Source organism: Delphinapterus leucas, chromosome 10, assembly GCF_059928025.1.
Source record: "Delphinapterus leucas isolate spDelLeu-1000000601 "Yukka" chromosome 10, BTC_Dleu_Yukka2, whole genome shotgun sequence".
Lineage (NCBI taxonomy): Eukaryota > Metazoa > Chordata > Mammalia > Artiodactyla > Monodontidae > Delphinapterus > Delphinapterus leucas.
In genome coordinates, this window is record NC_143138.1 from 40,697,882 (window position 1) to 40,714,214 (window position 16,333).

General features: G+C 52.6%; 1 protein-coding gene across 1 annotated transcript; it reads left to right on the forward strand.

Annotated features, from left to right (window-relative positions):
• The first annotated feature begins 832 nt into the window (after positions 1-832).
• IP6K3 (inositol hexakisphosphate kinase 3) lies at positions 833-12,892 on the forward strand. Its single transcript, XM_022581626.2, has 5 exons — positions 833-1,176; positions 7,145-7,355; positions 8,442-8,617; positions 9,629-9,804; positions 12,452-12,892. Exons 1-5 carry the CDS (start codon positions 990-992, stop codon positions 12,869-12,871), a joined length of 1,170 nt encoding a protein of 389 aa, XP_022437334.1. The 5' UTR covers positions 833-989; the 3' UTR covers positions 12,872-12,892.
• Positions 12,893-16,333: the final 3,441 nt, after the last annotated feature.

Here is a 16,333-nt window from a genome sequence, read left to right on the forward strand (position 1 = left end):
ACCCCCGCTTAAATTCTGCCTGTGCTCCTGGCCTGAGGTGGGCCCCAGCAAGCCATCAAAGGCCTTGCTTTCCTCATTTGCAAGCAGCAGTGATAAAACCGGCCCTCCCAGTACCGGTAGGAAAATATGACCACCATGGCAGTAATGCTAGAAATAATCATGATAAATCACATTTATTGAGCACTTAGCTCCGGGCACTGGGCTAACCTTTTCATGGGCTTATATCTCAGTTCTGAACCCTAAGTCCACGAGATGGGTATCATAATTATCCTGTTCTACAGATGGGGAAACTGAGGCCCAGAGAGGTTTAGTAACTTCCCCAGGTCACATAGCAATAATGTTGTGGAGTCATGATGGTGCACAGCAGATGTATATGCAATATCAAAATGAAGCATTCCTGTACCCCTCCAGGCCCTGCAGGATGGTAAGTCCCCACCAGCAGGGACTCTGCTCTCTTCTCGTTGGGTTGGGATCAAAGTTCCCAAAGAAAGGCAGACGACGGGACATGAGAAGTTCAGACACACTCACTGCACTCTGAAAGCTTACAGTTTTAGGTATTGTTTTTTGAACGTTTTAATATTAAAATTCAAAAGGCACAAAATGGTATTTAGTGAAAAGTCTCCATCTCAGCCCTGCTCCCCAGAGGCAGTAACTGTTACCAGTTGCTTGTAACAGATTATTCCAGAAGAAATCGATGCCTATTTACAGTCTTGTTTAACTACCTGGGGGTCGTGGCTGGCGACTTCAAGTGCTGCCCCCACCAGCACACCACCCCCCTCACATCTTTTCCCCTCCTCCTCTGCTTTCCAGGGAACCCCACCAAGAGCCCTCAGCCAGGAAGACACCTGTGCTATGACAGCGATAAAGGCCAAGAAGGAGAAAGTTGAGGACTGCTGACAGCCCCGCCTTCTGTCCGGGAGCTGCTACCTCGACCTCAAGCCCTCCCTCCTCTTGTGGATTTGCGAGTTGCCCCCTTCCCACGCTGAAGCATGGTGGTGCAGGACAGCATGGACACCCCTGGCGTGCCACTGGAGCCCTTCCTGCACCAGGTCGGAGGTCACCTGAGCGTACTGAAGTATGATGAGTATACGGTGTGTAAGCCCCTCATCTCCCAGGAGCAGAGGTTCTACGAGTCCCTGCCACTGGCCATGAAGCGCTTCACTCCGCAGTACAAAGGTGAGTGTCTGGGCAGTCCCCTGTGCTCAGTATCCCCGCATGGGGCCAGCACGGGGCGGGCGCACACACCTGCCACCTCCTCAAGCACGGTGGTGTGTTGAAGTGTTGCCATGGAGACCTGCCCCTCTCCACAGCCCAGCTGGCCTTCACAGCCCCAGTTTCTCTAAACTCTTTGAGCCTCCAGGCCTGGAGTGTTATGCCATTTGGCATCCTACAAGTTAGCTCAAGCCATCAGGCTTCGAGGAATTGAGAATGGGATAAAGTGATTGCCCAGCCCCACCCCGCCCCGATGGGGCATCCTGGTCTGTGCTTTGGGAGTGCCATGGCTGGGTCCTGTGACTGTGGTTGGTAAACACGGGACAGGTGGAGACCTCCTTCACCTCCCTCAGGTGACCCAGGTGCATGGCAGGAGCCTCGGGTCTGAGACAGGTTATGGAGGGGCTGGTTCACAGTGTGTTTGGGAAACCAGAATTCCCACCCTCATCCAAGGGCAAAGCCGCGGCATTTCCGCGGTGTAGCTGGGGAAACAGTGCACGGAGCAGTATGTGTTCTGGATCTGAGCACAGAGTAGGTTCTGGGGAGAGAAGGCTGGGGTGGGGGGGGAGGGCTGCTGTTTGCTGACCTCCGGACAGGGGCACTCTGTGGGCTGCCAGCATCCGCGGGGCAGGCTGTTTTGTTCACATCCAGCCTTCGGTAAAAGCGGTTCACAGGGCTCAGGGCAGGACTCTGCCAGCCGCGGGCCCACAAAGGGATACATACTCAGAGAAAAGACCTCCTTTAGAGGATTTTAAACCTCTAATAAGTCAGTTAAAAACTTACCTGCATTTCAGTGATGTGGATAACTGGGAAGGATGGGGCCTGTCTTCAACGGTGTTTCTCAAAGTGGGATGCAGGATCAACCAACTTTACCAGAATTGCTGGTGTGTGTGTGTGTGTGTGTGTGTGTGTGTGTGTGTGTGTGTGTTTAAACGCAGGCTCCCAGGCCCCATTCAAGACCTCTGAATCAGAATCTCTAGGGTCAGGGCCTAGGAATCTGTATTCAGTATGCTCCAGATTCAGACCCACTGAGAGGGGCCCAAGGCCTTGAGCCCTGGGCATTGCTTCAGTCATGGGCTGCCAGCACCTCTGAGAGTCTGAGATAAGACAAATGAGAGACAGGGGTGGATGGCTGGTGTACAGCCTTTGCAGGCCTCCCCGAGGGCCCTCTGGGTCCGCAGGCCGGTGTTGCCCATCAGCTGTGGTTCACTGCCCATCTTGTCTGAGCACCCACTGGAGCTAACATCTGGCCCTTCACAACTGAACTCAAGCCAGCAAAGGGGCGGCAGGATCTCGGGTGGGGTGGCCTCCTGCCCGCAGCATTTCACGCTGGTTTGACACAGCTCTGGAGCTGAGACAGGCTGCCAGGGCAGCCCCAGGCAGAGCGGGGAAGTGAAAGAGGCCGGTGGGTTTCCAGGACCACATCCTGGTGCCCTCCCCGTTCCCTGTCTGCACAAGCCATCCTCCATTTGGCGGGGGGCGGCGGGCGGGCGCAGGTGGGTTAGGACCGCACCACTCTGGGGAGTCTTGGGCACTGTTGACTCTCCAGACCCCTCCTCTGCCCTGCTTCCCTCTCAGGTTGGGCCCATCCTGGTACCACCCGCCTTGGGCCCTGCTAACTTGATAGATTAATTTGAGTCATCAGTTCATGCATCAGTCTTTGCCTTGGGGCTTCATTCAGGAGATGATGTTTGCAAACAAGTCGGGAGGGGTTGGGTCAGGGAACCACAGGACATCTCTCAGGTGAGACCAAACAGCCTGACTGAGGGTGAGAGTGAGGCAGAGCCCATGGGCTGGCGTGACACCCAAACAGGAGGTTTCGATGATGCAGAAATGCTGATTCCCTCACCTGCCCGAACACGGTCCACGTGGTGCCAGCATCCAGGCACCACCCAAGGAAGCGTACGTCTGAGGAGACACTAGAAAGGGCCCAGAACTGGGACCCTCAAGCCCTCAGACGCCAGGGTCAGGGAGCTGAAGTCAGGTTTGGGATGGGAAAGGGTCCCTCAGAGGACCTCAGGCTGTGCGGGCATCTTGTTTCACCAGAAAAGAAAAGTAATATCGGCCAACCCTTAGTGTTCACTCAGTGCCAGACACACTGGAAGCAGTTTCCATGACTGACTCGTTGAATCCTGACAACAGTCCTCTGAGGAAGGTGTTTCTATCATCCCCATTTCACAGGTTAGCAAACTGAGGCACAGAGAGGTTACCCAACTTGCCTCAGGCCACACAGCTAGTGAGGCAGAGCCAGAATTCAAGTATGGCTCCCAAGTGTGGGCTCTCAGCCCCCCAGGCCGGCTCCACCAGTGACTATCACTGAAGAGACAACTCCTCAGATGCCAGTGCTCAGGGGTCACCCAGCCCAACGTGGGAGGGGATGTGACTTGCCCAGGGTCACTCAGCTAGTGACCTCAGGTCAGGGGAACTCGAACACCCACAAGGCTGCCACAGGGGTCTCCCTTTTCTTGCTGGTGGGAACAACCCAGAAAGAGAGGCTGTTCCTGACGTGGCCGCCGCATGCCCCAGGGCCCACCCTCTTCCTTCTCACTCCCTGCACGGTGACGGCAGTGGACTGCTGGGCAGGCACGTCGCTCCCAAGGGCAGCTTCCCTGTGCCAGGAGCTCATCTTGGACCCTTTGCTGGGTTCCTTGGGCATGACAGCGTCTTGAGGCTGTGTCCGTCTGCCTCCCAGTCTGCCCATCGGCTTTGGGTGAGTGAGGACATGCTCCTAGGTCAAGTTGGTAGTGGATGAGCCAGATTCATATTACAGACGGCGGCAAATAAATGTTCTCATGAGCTTAAAAATAAGCACATGACAGAATACTCACGGAAGCTGCTCAGCCAAATCGAAATTGCTGAGATGCTCTGGGCACGTCAGCCAAGGCAGTGAGCACTCGTGTCTGCCCAGGTGCTTGGGGGGCTGGTGAGCAGGCAGACAGGGCCGGGGTCCCCCACTCTCCTGGCCAGGCAGGGACAGCAGAGTGTTGGGAGCCCGTGGGCCGCCAAGTCCCCATGGACACCCAAGGCAAGCACAGAGGCCAGCCAGCTCCCCCTCTTCTCACACCTGGAGGGTAGGCTCTGGGGCCTGGGGGTGGTTCCCAGGCCAGTCCTCCTCCCCGGAACAAGCACAGTGACCCTCCCGCCAAGAAGTCTAGGCTGGAAATGTAACACCGTATCCTTGGGCTTCTTGGCGCTTCCGGCCCTCGGCACTCTCACGAGGTGGTGGCATCGTAGCCTCTCCGTTCGCTCCTGTGGAACAGAATGACCAGAACAAATGTGACTGGGGACACAGCAGGAGTGTGCCTCGTCCACACACAGGTAAACATAGCGTGATGACACAGGAGTCTCCCGATTAAGTCCCAGGCTCAGTGCGACAGCCTGTTCCGTCTCCCACATTCACGGCTGGCGTGGCCTCCATCCCTTACCAGCTGTGTGACCTCGGGTGAGTTATCAATCTCTCTGAGCCTCAGTGACCACAGTCAAGTGCCTTGCAGGCTTAGTGATCAACAAAATGCACATAATGCTGGCACACAGTAGGTGTAAAAGACCAGGCAGTGGTTATTACTACCGTACTTGTGTCCCTGACCTGCCATCAGCCCCCTGCTCTCATGAGCAGGACAGCCCTGGTGGGCTTGGTCTAGGGATGCAGGCTACTGTCCAGGTAAACTACAGAATGCTCTGTTATGGTTACTATCATGATTACTTCACGGGACACTGGGGCCTGGGATGAGCTAAGGAAGAGCAGAGTTTTTTAAGGAACTGGAGGGAACCGAAGGTCACGCTCAGGCTGCAGAATTAGGACACTGGGAACCTGAGATGACAGGCCTGGCCCAGGGAGACCACTGAGCTAGGCACAGATGGGCCTGGAGCGTGCCTCGCTGAATTATAGAGCAGCCCTCAAAATGAGTGTCTGCTCTGAGCAGCCCAGGAGGGCCGGCCAGGGCCGCACGAGGGGAAATCAGCTGCCTTGGCTGCTGGTTCAGCAGAAATGACCACTTAAACGCTGAGAAGGTGACCAAGTGGCCAGGGGAGGAAAGCAACACCTGGGAGGATGTGACCACAGACAACCCTCCCATCTGTCAGGGTCCCAGCGGAAAATGAGCAGTACATGCCAAGGGAGTTAAATAAAGAGAATTTTTCAAGGGACTATTCACAGAATTGCACACAGGATTAAGGGAACAACTGGGGAGACTTCCCTGGCAGTCCAGGAATTAGGACTCCATGCTTCCACTGCAGGGGGCATGGGTTCGGTCCCTGGTTGGGGAACTAAGATCCCACATGCCATGCAGCGCTGCCGAAAAGAATAGGGGGGGAACAACTGGGGATGGTGAGGCAACCAGGGAGCGGCACGACTGGAAGACTGTAACCAATCCCAGGCCTGAAGGGCCAAGGTGAGGGCGTGATGGAGTTGAGCAAGAGGGAGGCTGCAGAGAAACACAGCCACGGCAGAGCCATGCCGCAGCAGGGAGGGAACAAGTGGGATAAAGCCCCAACCTTTCTCCTCCCCTCCCCCCATCTCCAGCCAGTGTCCCTCATTGGCCCAACTGTCAGGCAAAAGAGCCATTGGTGCAGGCTTCCCTGGTGGCGCAGTGGTTGAGAGTCCGCCTGCCAATGCAGGGGACACGGGTTCGTGCCCCGGTCCGGGAAGTTCCCACATGCCGTGGAGCGGCTGGGCCCGTGAGCCATGGCCGCTGAGCCTGTGCGTCCGGAGCCTGTGCTCCGCAACAGGAGAGGCCACAACAGTGAGAGGCCCGCGTACCGGAAAAAAAAAAAAAAAAAAAAAAGAGCCATTGCTGCATGCCAGAGTCAGCCCCCAGGCACAAGATGGATGGAGAATGGGTTGATAGAAGAAGGAGCAAAGAGAGGGTCCTCACGGCATCAGCTGCAGGAAGAACAGGGAGCAAAGGACTCTAGAGAGCCGGTTCTCTCAAAAACATTCGTGTGGCCGTCTCCCGGGCCACGACCATGTGTATCTTCCACCTTCACCAGAACTCTGGCGAGGCTGGGCACCCACAGAGGGAGGGCTGGACCCTGCCACCAGAGCGAGAAGTCCAAAGAACACCAGAGAGCCATTAACGTACAGGTCAGAGCCAATGACCTGACCTGGTCAATGTCCTAAAGGAGAAGCTCGGCTAGCGCATGGGTTCAGTGGGTGTCCTCACATCCTTCGCTATCACAGCCAGCGACTGGAGTAGGATGTCATGCCTGGATTACAAACACCGGTGGTTAGGAGGTACCATTGGAGAAATCTCACACGCCTTCTGTTTTCTATCAAAGAACCACATTCTGTCCATAATCTTCACGTGCTGTGCGTCTAACTGTAGGCAATGGCGAACGTCAGTGTGAAAGCCAGGGATGGGGGGAGGATGAAAGAAGGGGCAACCCGAGCACCAGGAGGCTGTTAGAGGAAGGCTTCCTGGAAGAAGCTGCTCAGATACAGGTTAACAGAGGGGAGAACCAGGGTGTCGAAGGAGGCAGAGGACAAGGGGCAGGAATGAGAGGAGCCCCCGGCTTCCCTCACTGCCACTCAGAGGCGGGGGCCCTCTTTGCAGAGGACCAGCTCGGATGCCCCCAGGTTGGGCCCCGGTGGGGTGCTGCGGGGTGCCTGGGTGGTGTGCTCGCGCACGGAGGAGTGGAGATATGAGGACAAAATGTACACAGCTGCTTTGTTTCAAGCATGAAGGGGCAGGGAGAGGTGACGAAGCAGAAGCTTTGCCAGCATCCATACGAGGCCATTTTCTGCAGGCTCCGCAGCTCTGGGCTCATTCTGGAACAGGATCGGGTTGAGGCCAGTCCCCGTAGCTCTTCCTTGAGAGACGAGCTGGGGAAGGGGGGCAGTTGACCACTGCCATTAAACTATAGTTCAAAAGGACATCACACTGCATCCACTCCGTAAATGTCATCTGGTTTCTCCATCCCTCCCCTTCTGCAGGCACCATCACCGTGCACCTCCGGAAAGACAGCCGAGGCCATCTCAGCCTGGTTGCCAACCCACTGAAGGAGATCCGGGGGCCCTTCCAGGTCTCCACGGAGTCGGCGGCCGTGGCCATATGGCAGACCCTCCAGCAGACCACCAGCAGCGGTGGTGCCCTCCCCCTCCCCCAGTGGCAGCACACCCAGCTGGCACACTCACTCAAGGAGAGGTGAGGGCCACTTGGCAGGATGACAGAACCCGGGCCGCACGTCCCTAGCAGGCACCAGCACTGCTCCCACCTGTGCCCAGGCCGATGGCTCCCCATCAGGGCCAGAGCCGAGAAAAGGAGAAATTCCGATGAAGGCTCTGTCTAGAATAAGCCACGTGACCAAAAAAAAAAAGGAATGCATTTTCTTTGGTGCCACTTCTAGAGGGAGGATTTCAATTCATTTCATCTCGGAAGTGGATGCACACGCCGAGTCCTATACAGAGCAGACATTCAGTGTATATTTGTTTCATTAAATACCTGTTTCACTGAGACCATGAGGTGTCTCTGGAGGGGGAAAATGTGCAGAGCAGAAACCCCAGAAGAGTTGACATAAAGGAAAAGTGTGGCTAATGCCTCTCTAAAATCACCTTCTGTAGCGGTCAAGCCTGGAGAGGAGAGAGGTCAACTGCAGCGCTCCGTGGGGCCCTGGAGACTCAGGCGGGAGCCCAGGGTCCTTGGACAGTTCTCAGATCAGCTGACCTTTCTCAGATGAAAAGGATCCCTGGGGATTTTTTAAACTCTTATGGGAAACAAAAGGGAGCTAATACAATGAAAGTACCTCCCTTCCCCAAGGATCTAATTAAGCCTCCTGGCTTGGCGTCAGGAAGCGGTGCATATTATCTCCATGTTACAGACGGGGAAGCCGAGATGCAGAGGGCAGGAGAGGGTGGACCCAGGACCTATGATTCTTCGCCCCATGGCATCTGAAGCCACAGTAACAGCCTAACCTCCAGCCTTCTGATTCCAGGCATGGTCGCCACCTCTATACTGTGTTGCCTCCAAAGGGAGGTAATGACCCAGGTCATTTACAAGTGAATTTAAACCGCCTCAGTGCTCCGGTGAGTTATTCTGGACTTTAGAGAGACCCCTTCGAGGCCTGCAGCGTGGCCTGATCTGGTGCCCCGGGGCCTGAGCGGGGCCGGCAGGGCACTCCGAGGTCCTGCAGGCATCCTGAGAGTAGCCAGGGAGAGTCCACATCAGGGTCCAGCCAGGAGAGCCCAGCCAGTCACAGGGGCCCTGACTGTCGTGTGCTCCCCCCGCCCGCAGCCCAGCCACAGCACTCCTGAGGCCCGAGCTCCACCTCAAGGCCCAAGTCCCCTCCCTGGTGGAGGATGTGAACGGGAACCAGACAGAGAGGAGAAGCTTTAACCCGTGGGGCCTGCACTGCCACCAGGCCCACCTGAGCCGCCTGTGCGCTGAGTACCCTGAGAACAAGAGGCACCGTATCCTTGCCCATGACCCGCCCGCCCGCCCAGCCACCACTGCGCACGGTGCTGTCAGGGGCGCGGGGCGGTGAAGGGAGTGATAGACAGACGTTTCGGGGCAGGGCCAAGGGAGGTGTGGGTAGGGAGAGACAGCCTGATGTGAGAGAGAGTGGGAGGCACAAGCCCTCCCACCTGGGACCTGGGAGAAAGCAGATCTCTCCAAAAGAAAAGCCAGAGGCTGGGGAAGGAGGACTGCGGGAAAAGCTGAACAGAGTAACCCTGTTTGGGCCACTGACTGTGTCTCTGCCACCTGGGCAGTGGGGATGGACAGGGCTGGGGTCTCTGTGGGCAGATAGGAAAGATGACTGCCATGCTGGGTGGGGGTAGGGGTGCGGGTTCAAAGGGAGGGTGGGTCCCTGCACCCATCCTCCCTTTTACACCTCCCACAAACTCAGTGAGCAAATTCAGGCTTGAAATGCCCCCCTTTTGTCACCTCTGGGCTCCTTCCCACACACCGGTGGCTGGTTTCTCTGTATTTACTAAGACACACCTGCAGCCCTCATCCCTAATAAGCTTTTGCAGGATAACTACTCCGCTGAAATTAATATTCCTGCAACTCATCTCTGAAGCTAATATCAGCCCACTTCTCCCCAAAAGGTATTGGCCCATTCAGTGACTCGAGGTTTTAGCCTTATGATTTTCTGCCATAACATGTAAATTGGGCATGGCCTGCCAGGGATTTCACTCCTGAATTTAAATTACAACCTCAGAGCAAAAAGGAAAAGGAAAAAAAGCTCACATCCTCGTCAACTCCCCCTAAATAAATGGACTTATGAAAGCAGCCTGCAAAGTTAATACCTTGAATTCTTCACAGCGACTGACAGGCTGGTCTGTAATGAAAGAAATGGGAGTGAAGGGATGGGGCTCAGAGGAGGGAATCTCCAGCCAGCTTCAGAGGCCTGCTAACCGCCTCCTGTGGGGTAGTGGCCTTTATGTCCTCAGAAGCCTTCCTTAAAGTAGCATGACCAGGGTTCCTGCTGCTGGAAAACGTCGTGTCACAGTACAAGCATCCCTGCATCTTAGACCTGAAGATGGGGACCCGGCAGCACGGGGACGATGCGTCGGAGGAGAAGAAGGCCCGCCACATGAGGAAGTGTGCACGGAGCACCTCGGCCTGCCTGGGCGTGCGCATCTGCGGCATGCAGGTAGGTGGGGGACAACTGCGGGGCTGGGCACCCTGGCATGTCCACTAGGGGCAAGGATGTCTCCCATCCAGATGCTGCTGCCCCCCGCAGGACCCTTCATTTTGTGGGAGCAACAGAGACGGCAGCCAAGCACCTCTTTCACCAAGAAAACGTGTATCCTGGCCTAGGACACACTGGGTTTTTTAAAGAGCGCCTTTCAGGATAGTGATATCAAAACCCCACCATTTGGGGGGAATGTAAATTGGTGCAGCCACTATGGAAAACAGTGTGGAGGTTCCTCAAAAAACGGAAAATAGAATTGCCATATGAAAAAAAAAAATTAGAATTGCTATATGATCCAGCAATCCCACTCCTGGGCATATATCTGGACAAAACTGTAATTCAAAAAGAGACATGCACCCCCTATGTGCGTAGCAGCACTTTTCACAATAGCCAAGACATGGAAAGAACCTAAATGTCCATCGACAGATGAGTGGATAAAGAAGATGTATATATATACAGTGGAATACTACTCAGCCATAATAATGCCATTTGCAGCAACACGGATGGACCTAGAGATGATCATACTAAGTGAAATAAGTCAGACAGAGAAAGACAAATACCGTATGATATCACTTATATGTGGAATCTAAAATATGACACAAATGAACTTCTATGAAACAGAAACAGACTCACATAGAGAACACACTGTGGTTGCCAAGTGGGGGGGGGAGGGATATATTGGGAGTTTGGGATGAGCAGATGCAAACTATTATACATGGGATGGATAAACAACAAGGTCCTACTGTAGAGCACAGGGAACTATATTCAATATCCTGTGGTAAACAATAATGGAAAAGAATGTATATAACTGAATCCCTTTGCTGTACAGAAGAAATTAACACAACATTGTAAATCAACTGTACGTCAATAAAATTTTAAAAACCACCATTTTTAAACTCATCTCAGGATCTCTGGCAGTTGGAACTTTCCATGTGACCACGTTGGTCCTGCCCATGTTGAGAGCAGACCTTTGATGACAGTGTGCGAGCAGGTCTGGGAGAGAACTGAGAGAAAGCTTCTCTGCGTGCCCCGTTGGTTCCTCGTTCTCTTGAACCATGAAGCTGAACCCTCTCCTTCTCAGATGCTGGCAGGCAATCTGCTCTTTGAATCGTTACTGGCCATTTCCTGTTCTTTCTCTGCTTTTTCTGCTGCTTCTTGCTACCTCTTCTCGTTAACAAAGTGGGAAGGTCGTAACCTGCAAAGCCCAGCAAAGGAATGGTTAATTTTTTATTGCCCCGACTCCACACTTCATTTTTGCTGTTCTGATGTGGCTTATAGCCAAGGCTGCAGGAGAACAGGAGGAAATAAACTTCCTCCAGCGGCTCACTCTTAGAGTCTATCTACTAAAGCAAAACCAGACACGGATTTGATGGTAATCGTTATAGCTTTCCTTAATTGAAACTGCCACCCCTTGAAGCTGGAAGTTGAGTCTATAAATGTGTGGCACAGATGTCCCTAGGAAGGCTTGGAATACAGTCCTCAAGAGAATGGAGTGTGACAATTTGTGGAGTACATGGAATCTCTCTCTGGACCTCAAACCTTCTGAAATTGATCTGATTTATTTACAAAGAGATGCCTGTCTTGTGCTTAGGAAGGCTAATTGTAACAGCTGATCTCCAGCCCTCCAAAGGCAACACCAAGTCGATGGTATCTTTCTGATTTTTTTTTTTTCAATTCCTGTTTTCTGTAAACATATCATGTAATCTGAAGGCAGGGAAGACCTGAGAAACTGTCTTGGTCAGGTACGGGCAGCCCTTCCCAGGTGTGCCAGGCAGAGGTGTGCCAACTCACCCTCTGGCCATGCCAGCCACTGACCTCCGTTCAGCCTCTGCCCGCCTCTGTCATCTGAATGAAATGGGAGCGGCTGCCACTGTCTCCCCACTCGGCATCTCTCCTCCATCTGCTCCCTTCCGGTGGCCAAGACATGACAGGGGAGGGGAGAAGGGCTGATGCTAAAGAGAGGAGCCACCAACCCCACAGAGCTGCTGCGAACCTTCCCTGCTCCATCCAGGCTCCCCTCAACCTCACTGGCTGCCTGAAAACTCCATCCACACCTGATCTAGCCTGTCTTTTCATCTCCAAACAATTCACCCCACTCTACACCCAGAGCCATTACGGTTTTCTTAGAATCTGCAGAGAAAGGACTTCATAAACTTTGTTGGGGGAAATTTTAATCTACTTGGCTTTCCAAGGCCATTGGCTGTGATTTCAGATTCCCACTAAAGCTTTCTTGCTTGGGTTTGCTAATATTTAAAGAGGGCCAGAAGCCAGGGTTCAAATCATGGTTTGGAGGTTGACACTGGAAATTCACAAGAAAGGAGATCCAAACCTTTTCCTGGTGGGCGGAGGGTCACCTTCATAGGATGAAGGATCTTTAGACCTTGGATTCCTATTAAAGGCTTGCACAGAAAGCATTTTAAAATGTAAAAGTTACACTGGTGCTTGATAAAAGATCATCCTGCCAGTCATTGCAGCCATTCTTGCCCTGCATCTCTAGAAATCTGTTTATATATTAGGTAGTTTGTGATGCTGCCCCTGTAGCAGATGTGATTTTTTTTTTTAAGTTTGCAATTCTTCACATTTTCTATCTTCTTTTTAATGTAAGGTTTATCAAACCGATAAGAAGCACTTTCTCTTCAAAGACAAGTACTATGGAAGAAAACTCTCAGTGGAGGGCTTCAGGCAAGCGCTTTATCAGTTCCTACACGATGGGACCCGGCTCCGGATGGAGCTGCTAGAGCCCATCCAGCGCCAGCTCCGGGCCCTCCTCTCAGTCATTAGGAGCCAGAGTTCATACCGGTTCTACTCCAGCTCTCTCCTCATCATCTACGATGGGCAGGAGACTCTGCAGATGCCCCACGGCAGCAATGTCGTCAAAGTTGACATCCGGATGATCGACTTTGCTCACACAACATACAAAGGCTCCTGGAATGAACACACCACCTACGATGGACCGGATCCAGGCTATATCTTTGGCCTGGAAAACCTCATCCAGATCTTGCAGGATATTCAAGAAGGAGAATGAGACTTGTTGGGTCCATCCAGATTTTTCTGGAGGATAGCTCTCCAAAGGGGCCTGTTGGTAGCTAGGGTAGTCTACACGCCCCTGAGATGTGTCTGTAATAATTATATCTACATTCAAAAGCCATCTCTATACATGGCAGGCTATACTAACGGCTGCTAAGGAAACCAGCTCTGGAGGTGATTCGCGTACCCTGGCATCTTGCACTCATGCCGGTCGTCGCAGGCTGCACAGCAGGATGAAATGGCGCCTTTCTGGAGTAAAGGGTGGGGTGCAGAGGAGATACAGGCCAGCATTACAGTGAGATTCTGGAGTATTTGCATTTAAAGATGCTTTCTTGTTGTCATGCTGCAGTCTCACAAGCTGTAAGGCAAAAAAAAAAGAAAAAAAAAACCTTACTTGAGGAAGCCTGGAAGAATGAGTTCCCTAGTTATCGTTTTTCTGCTCACATGGGCTGCTGGCTCCCAGGGCAGACAGAGCTAACGAATGTCTCTTACCTTCCTCAGAGGCACTGTTGGTGGGGCAGGGTGAACTGGGACAGATCTGCCCATCTCACCAGCTTTGTCCCCAGGTTCTGAATGGACAAGGACAATCCCAGACACAGTACTGGCAAACCAAGACCCCAGCTTCCCCATTTTGGCCCGTGGAGAGGCGGGTCCTATGGGAAGTGATGATTTTGTCAGATTCTGACCATGAAATGCAGCTTCCGGTGAGGGTGAACTGCACATAAGGAAGATGTGAACTTCTACTCTCCAGTTCTATTTATTTATTTAGGGGGTGGGGTGGGGGAGTCAGAAGAGAGGAGCCTGGAGGACCCAGGAAACCAGGCAATGTTTATGAGACGGGTGGACAAGTGTAAATACGGAACTGAGAGCAAACAGTTCTAATTAATTCCTTCTTCTGCAGCGTGGAAACCTATTATAATGCCCTCGAGTCTCGCACTGAGATACATTACCCAATTAGGGCAATAAATTTGTTATCTGTTTGTTGATTCTGATCATCATACTGTATGGTAATTCCAATTTACGGGTGATTAAAGTATACACAGCAAGAACACTTCACCGATTTCCTTGTAATCCTTCGGGGAACCTGGGTGAGAAATGGTGGCTAATAAAATAGCTGCGTGTATCACAAGGCGGGCACCATACCTGAGAAATAAGTGGTCCTTTCACGTGAACCTTATACAGTGCAAAATGAAACCATTTTTGTATTCTCATAGCTAATTATCACCAACTTTCAAAAATTCGCGCCAAAAAAAAAAAAAAATCCACACCAATAGAAGGAAAGAGTGCCTGCACAATAAAAACTTTTGTTTAATTTTAGTTTACATTATATGGATTTCCAAGCAAGGTGACTTGCCTACTCATGTTTGGCCGAGGTAAAGATGTGAGTGATTTGCATGCCCTGCGTCCATGGTGGAGAATTGAGTCAAAGCACGCTGAGTGGCAAAAGGAAGTCAGCCGAAAACAAAAGATTTGCTAATGATGAAAGGGAGCCCGATATACTGCTTTTTCTGGGTCACTTCCTTGCTTGAGAACCTGGTACCACATCAACCAAGTCCAAAGCTCCCTGGCTGAGCTTCTGATTTCTGTCCCCATTCTCTGCCTTTTGTACTGTGGGAGCTGCCTGAGGCTGAGGGGAATGTCAGCTGGAATCTAAGTCTTTTCGGACTGGCCACCCATGTGGCTAACCATGCTGCAACTGCTCTCCGTGGCTGGCTCCATCTTCCTGCCGATGTGATGACCCGCTACCCCTTTACCCCACGGTGCCCTTCATGGGCAGCCTTTTTCCTCCTCTGCAAATCTTCTGAGGTTCAGTCCAAATGATTCTCTCCTCCTCCTGAAGATATCACCAACAATAGTGCAGTTTGCTGCAAGGGACAAAGTTGGCTACCGTTTTAGACTGTTCTTCCTAGACTCCTGGACTCAGAGGGGCAACTGTGGTCTGGAAGCTTGTGTGAGGCTTTGCAGATTCAGCAACTTGGCTGAATGAGTCCACCCAAGTATTGCAAATCTGGGTAGAGGGAGAAGAACAGAAAGATTCAGAGAGAAGAGAAAGTGATGGGTGTGTATGTGTTTGCTCTCCAATCTGAGTTTACTGAAAAATGGCAAAAGGGTGAGGGAGCCCCAGGTACCCAGCAATCTGTAAGCACAGCCCTGTCCTGCTCAGCTGTTCCCTGCTGTTCTCTTTGCTAAGTGCTATGGATGATCCAGCTCTTGGGAGCTTAGATTCTAGTTGAGGAGGCAAGAAAAACACAAATGAACTGACACAAACCACACAGTACATACCTAATGATACAGCGGATTAATCCACATGGTACAGGTGATCAATCCTGTAATAAAGTTGAACAGGTTTGCGGAGAGCTGAGTCATCACGGAAACTTGGAGGAGGTGAGACTTCATCTGGGCCATGAAAGGTGACAGGAGTGGGAAGGGGCTGGGGCATTGGTGAGGGGTGGGGAGTGGAAGGAGGGAAAAATCCAGCAGGCTCGTGAGTCTGTCGACAGACCAGCCCAGTCAGGGTGGGGGTTTTGTGGCTGGGAGTAGAAGTGAGCAGAAAGATGGAGTGAGCCCAGATGGTGGAGACCCTTGGAAATCTGGCCAAGTATCTCATTCATTTGTTCGCGATTTCATTCATCTGTCCTTCCTTCCCTCCATTCATCCACCCAAAAGATATTTTCCGAGTGCCTGGTGCTTGACGCACGGTGCCAGGGCCTTATAGGAAACCAGGAAGTGTGAGGATTGTGATGTTATCCTTAAGAACCTTATGACTTAATGAGAGAGTAAAGACCCTCATGTGAAAATGTCACGGGTGCTTCAACAGGGGATGGGGGCCGTTTGCTTAGCAGTGCAGAGTGCCACACAGGAGAGCAGAGGCAGTGAGGACTCCCTGCCACATGGGGTGACCACAGAGGTGAAGCTGAGCCTTGAAAGGGAGGCAGGTCTGAAAGGTGATCAAGAAGGGCGGGTGTTCCAGGAAAAGGATCAACAACCACAGGAACGGGGAATCAAGCATTCTGCTCAGGGCACAGCGAGTGGCCTGTGTTGACCACAGAAGGATGATGTACGGGGCACCGAGGGAGATTAAGATGGAAATGGGGAAACCCCAGAATGTGAGAGTTAGAAAGGGCCTCTGGGGGCTTCCCTGGTGGCACAGTGGTTGGGAGTCTGCCTGCCGATGCAGGGGACATGGGTTCGTGCCTCTGTCTGGGAGGATCCCACATGCCACGGAGTGGCTAGGCCCGTGAGCCATGGCCGCTGAGCCTGCGAAAAAGAAAGGGCCTCTGAACCTTCCGCCTCTACTGCCAGCTCTCACCTGGAACACTGCAAGAGCCTTTCTTCCCCAGACTGGGGAGCTCTCTTCTTTTTTGAACTGAGAAACACACAGGCAGTAGTCAGAGGAGGATAACTATTTTCAGACAACCTCCAAGTATCAGTGGCTTCACATTTCGATCCACTTGGGTTG

Bases quoted from the DNA above. Each gene is read 5' to 3' on its own strand.
- IP6K3 (XM_022581626.2), top strand. From the start codon at position 990: ATGGTGGTGCAGGACAGCATGGACACCCCTGGCGTGCCACTGGAGCCC. The intron at 8,618-9,628 runs GTATCCTTGCCC...TAGCATGACCAG, and splicing joins CCCTGAGAACAAGAGGCACC to GGTTCCTGCTGCTGGAAAAC. The intron at 9,805-12,451 runs GTAGGTGGGGGA...TTTTAATGTAAG, and splicing joins TGCGCATCTGCGGCATGCAG to GTTTATCAAACCGATAAGAA.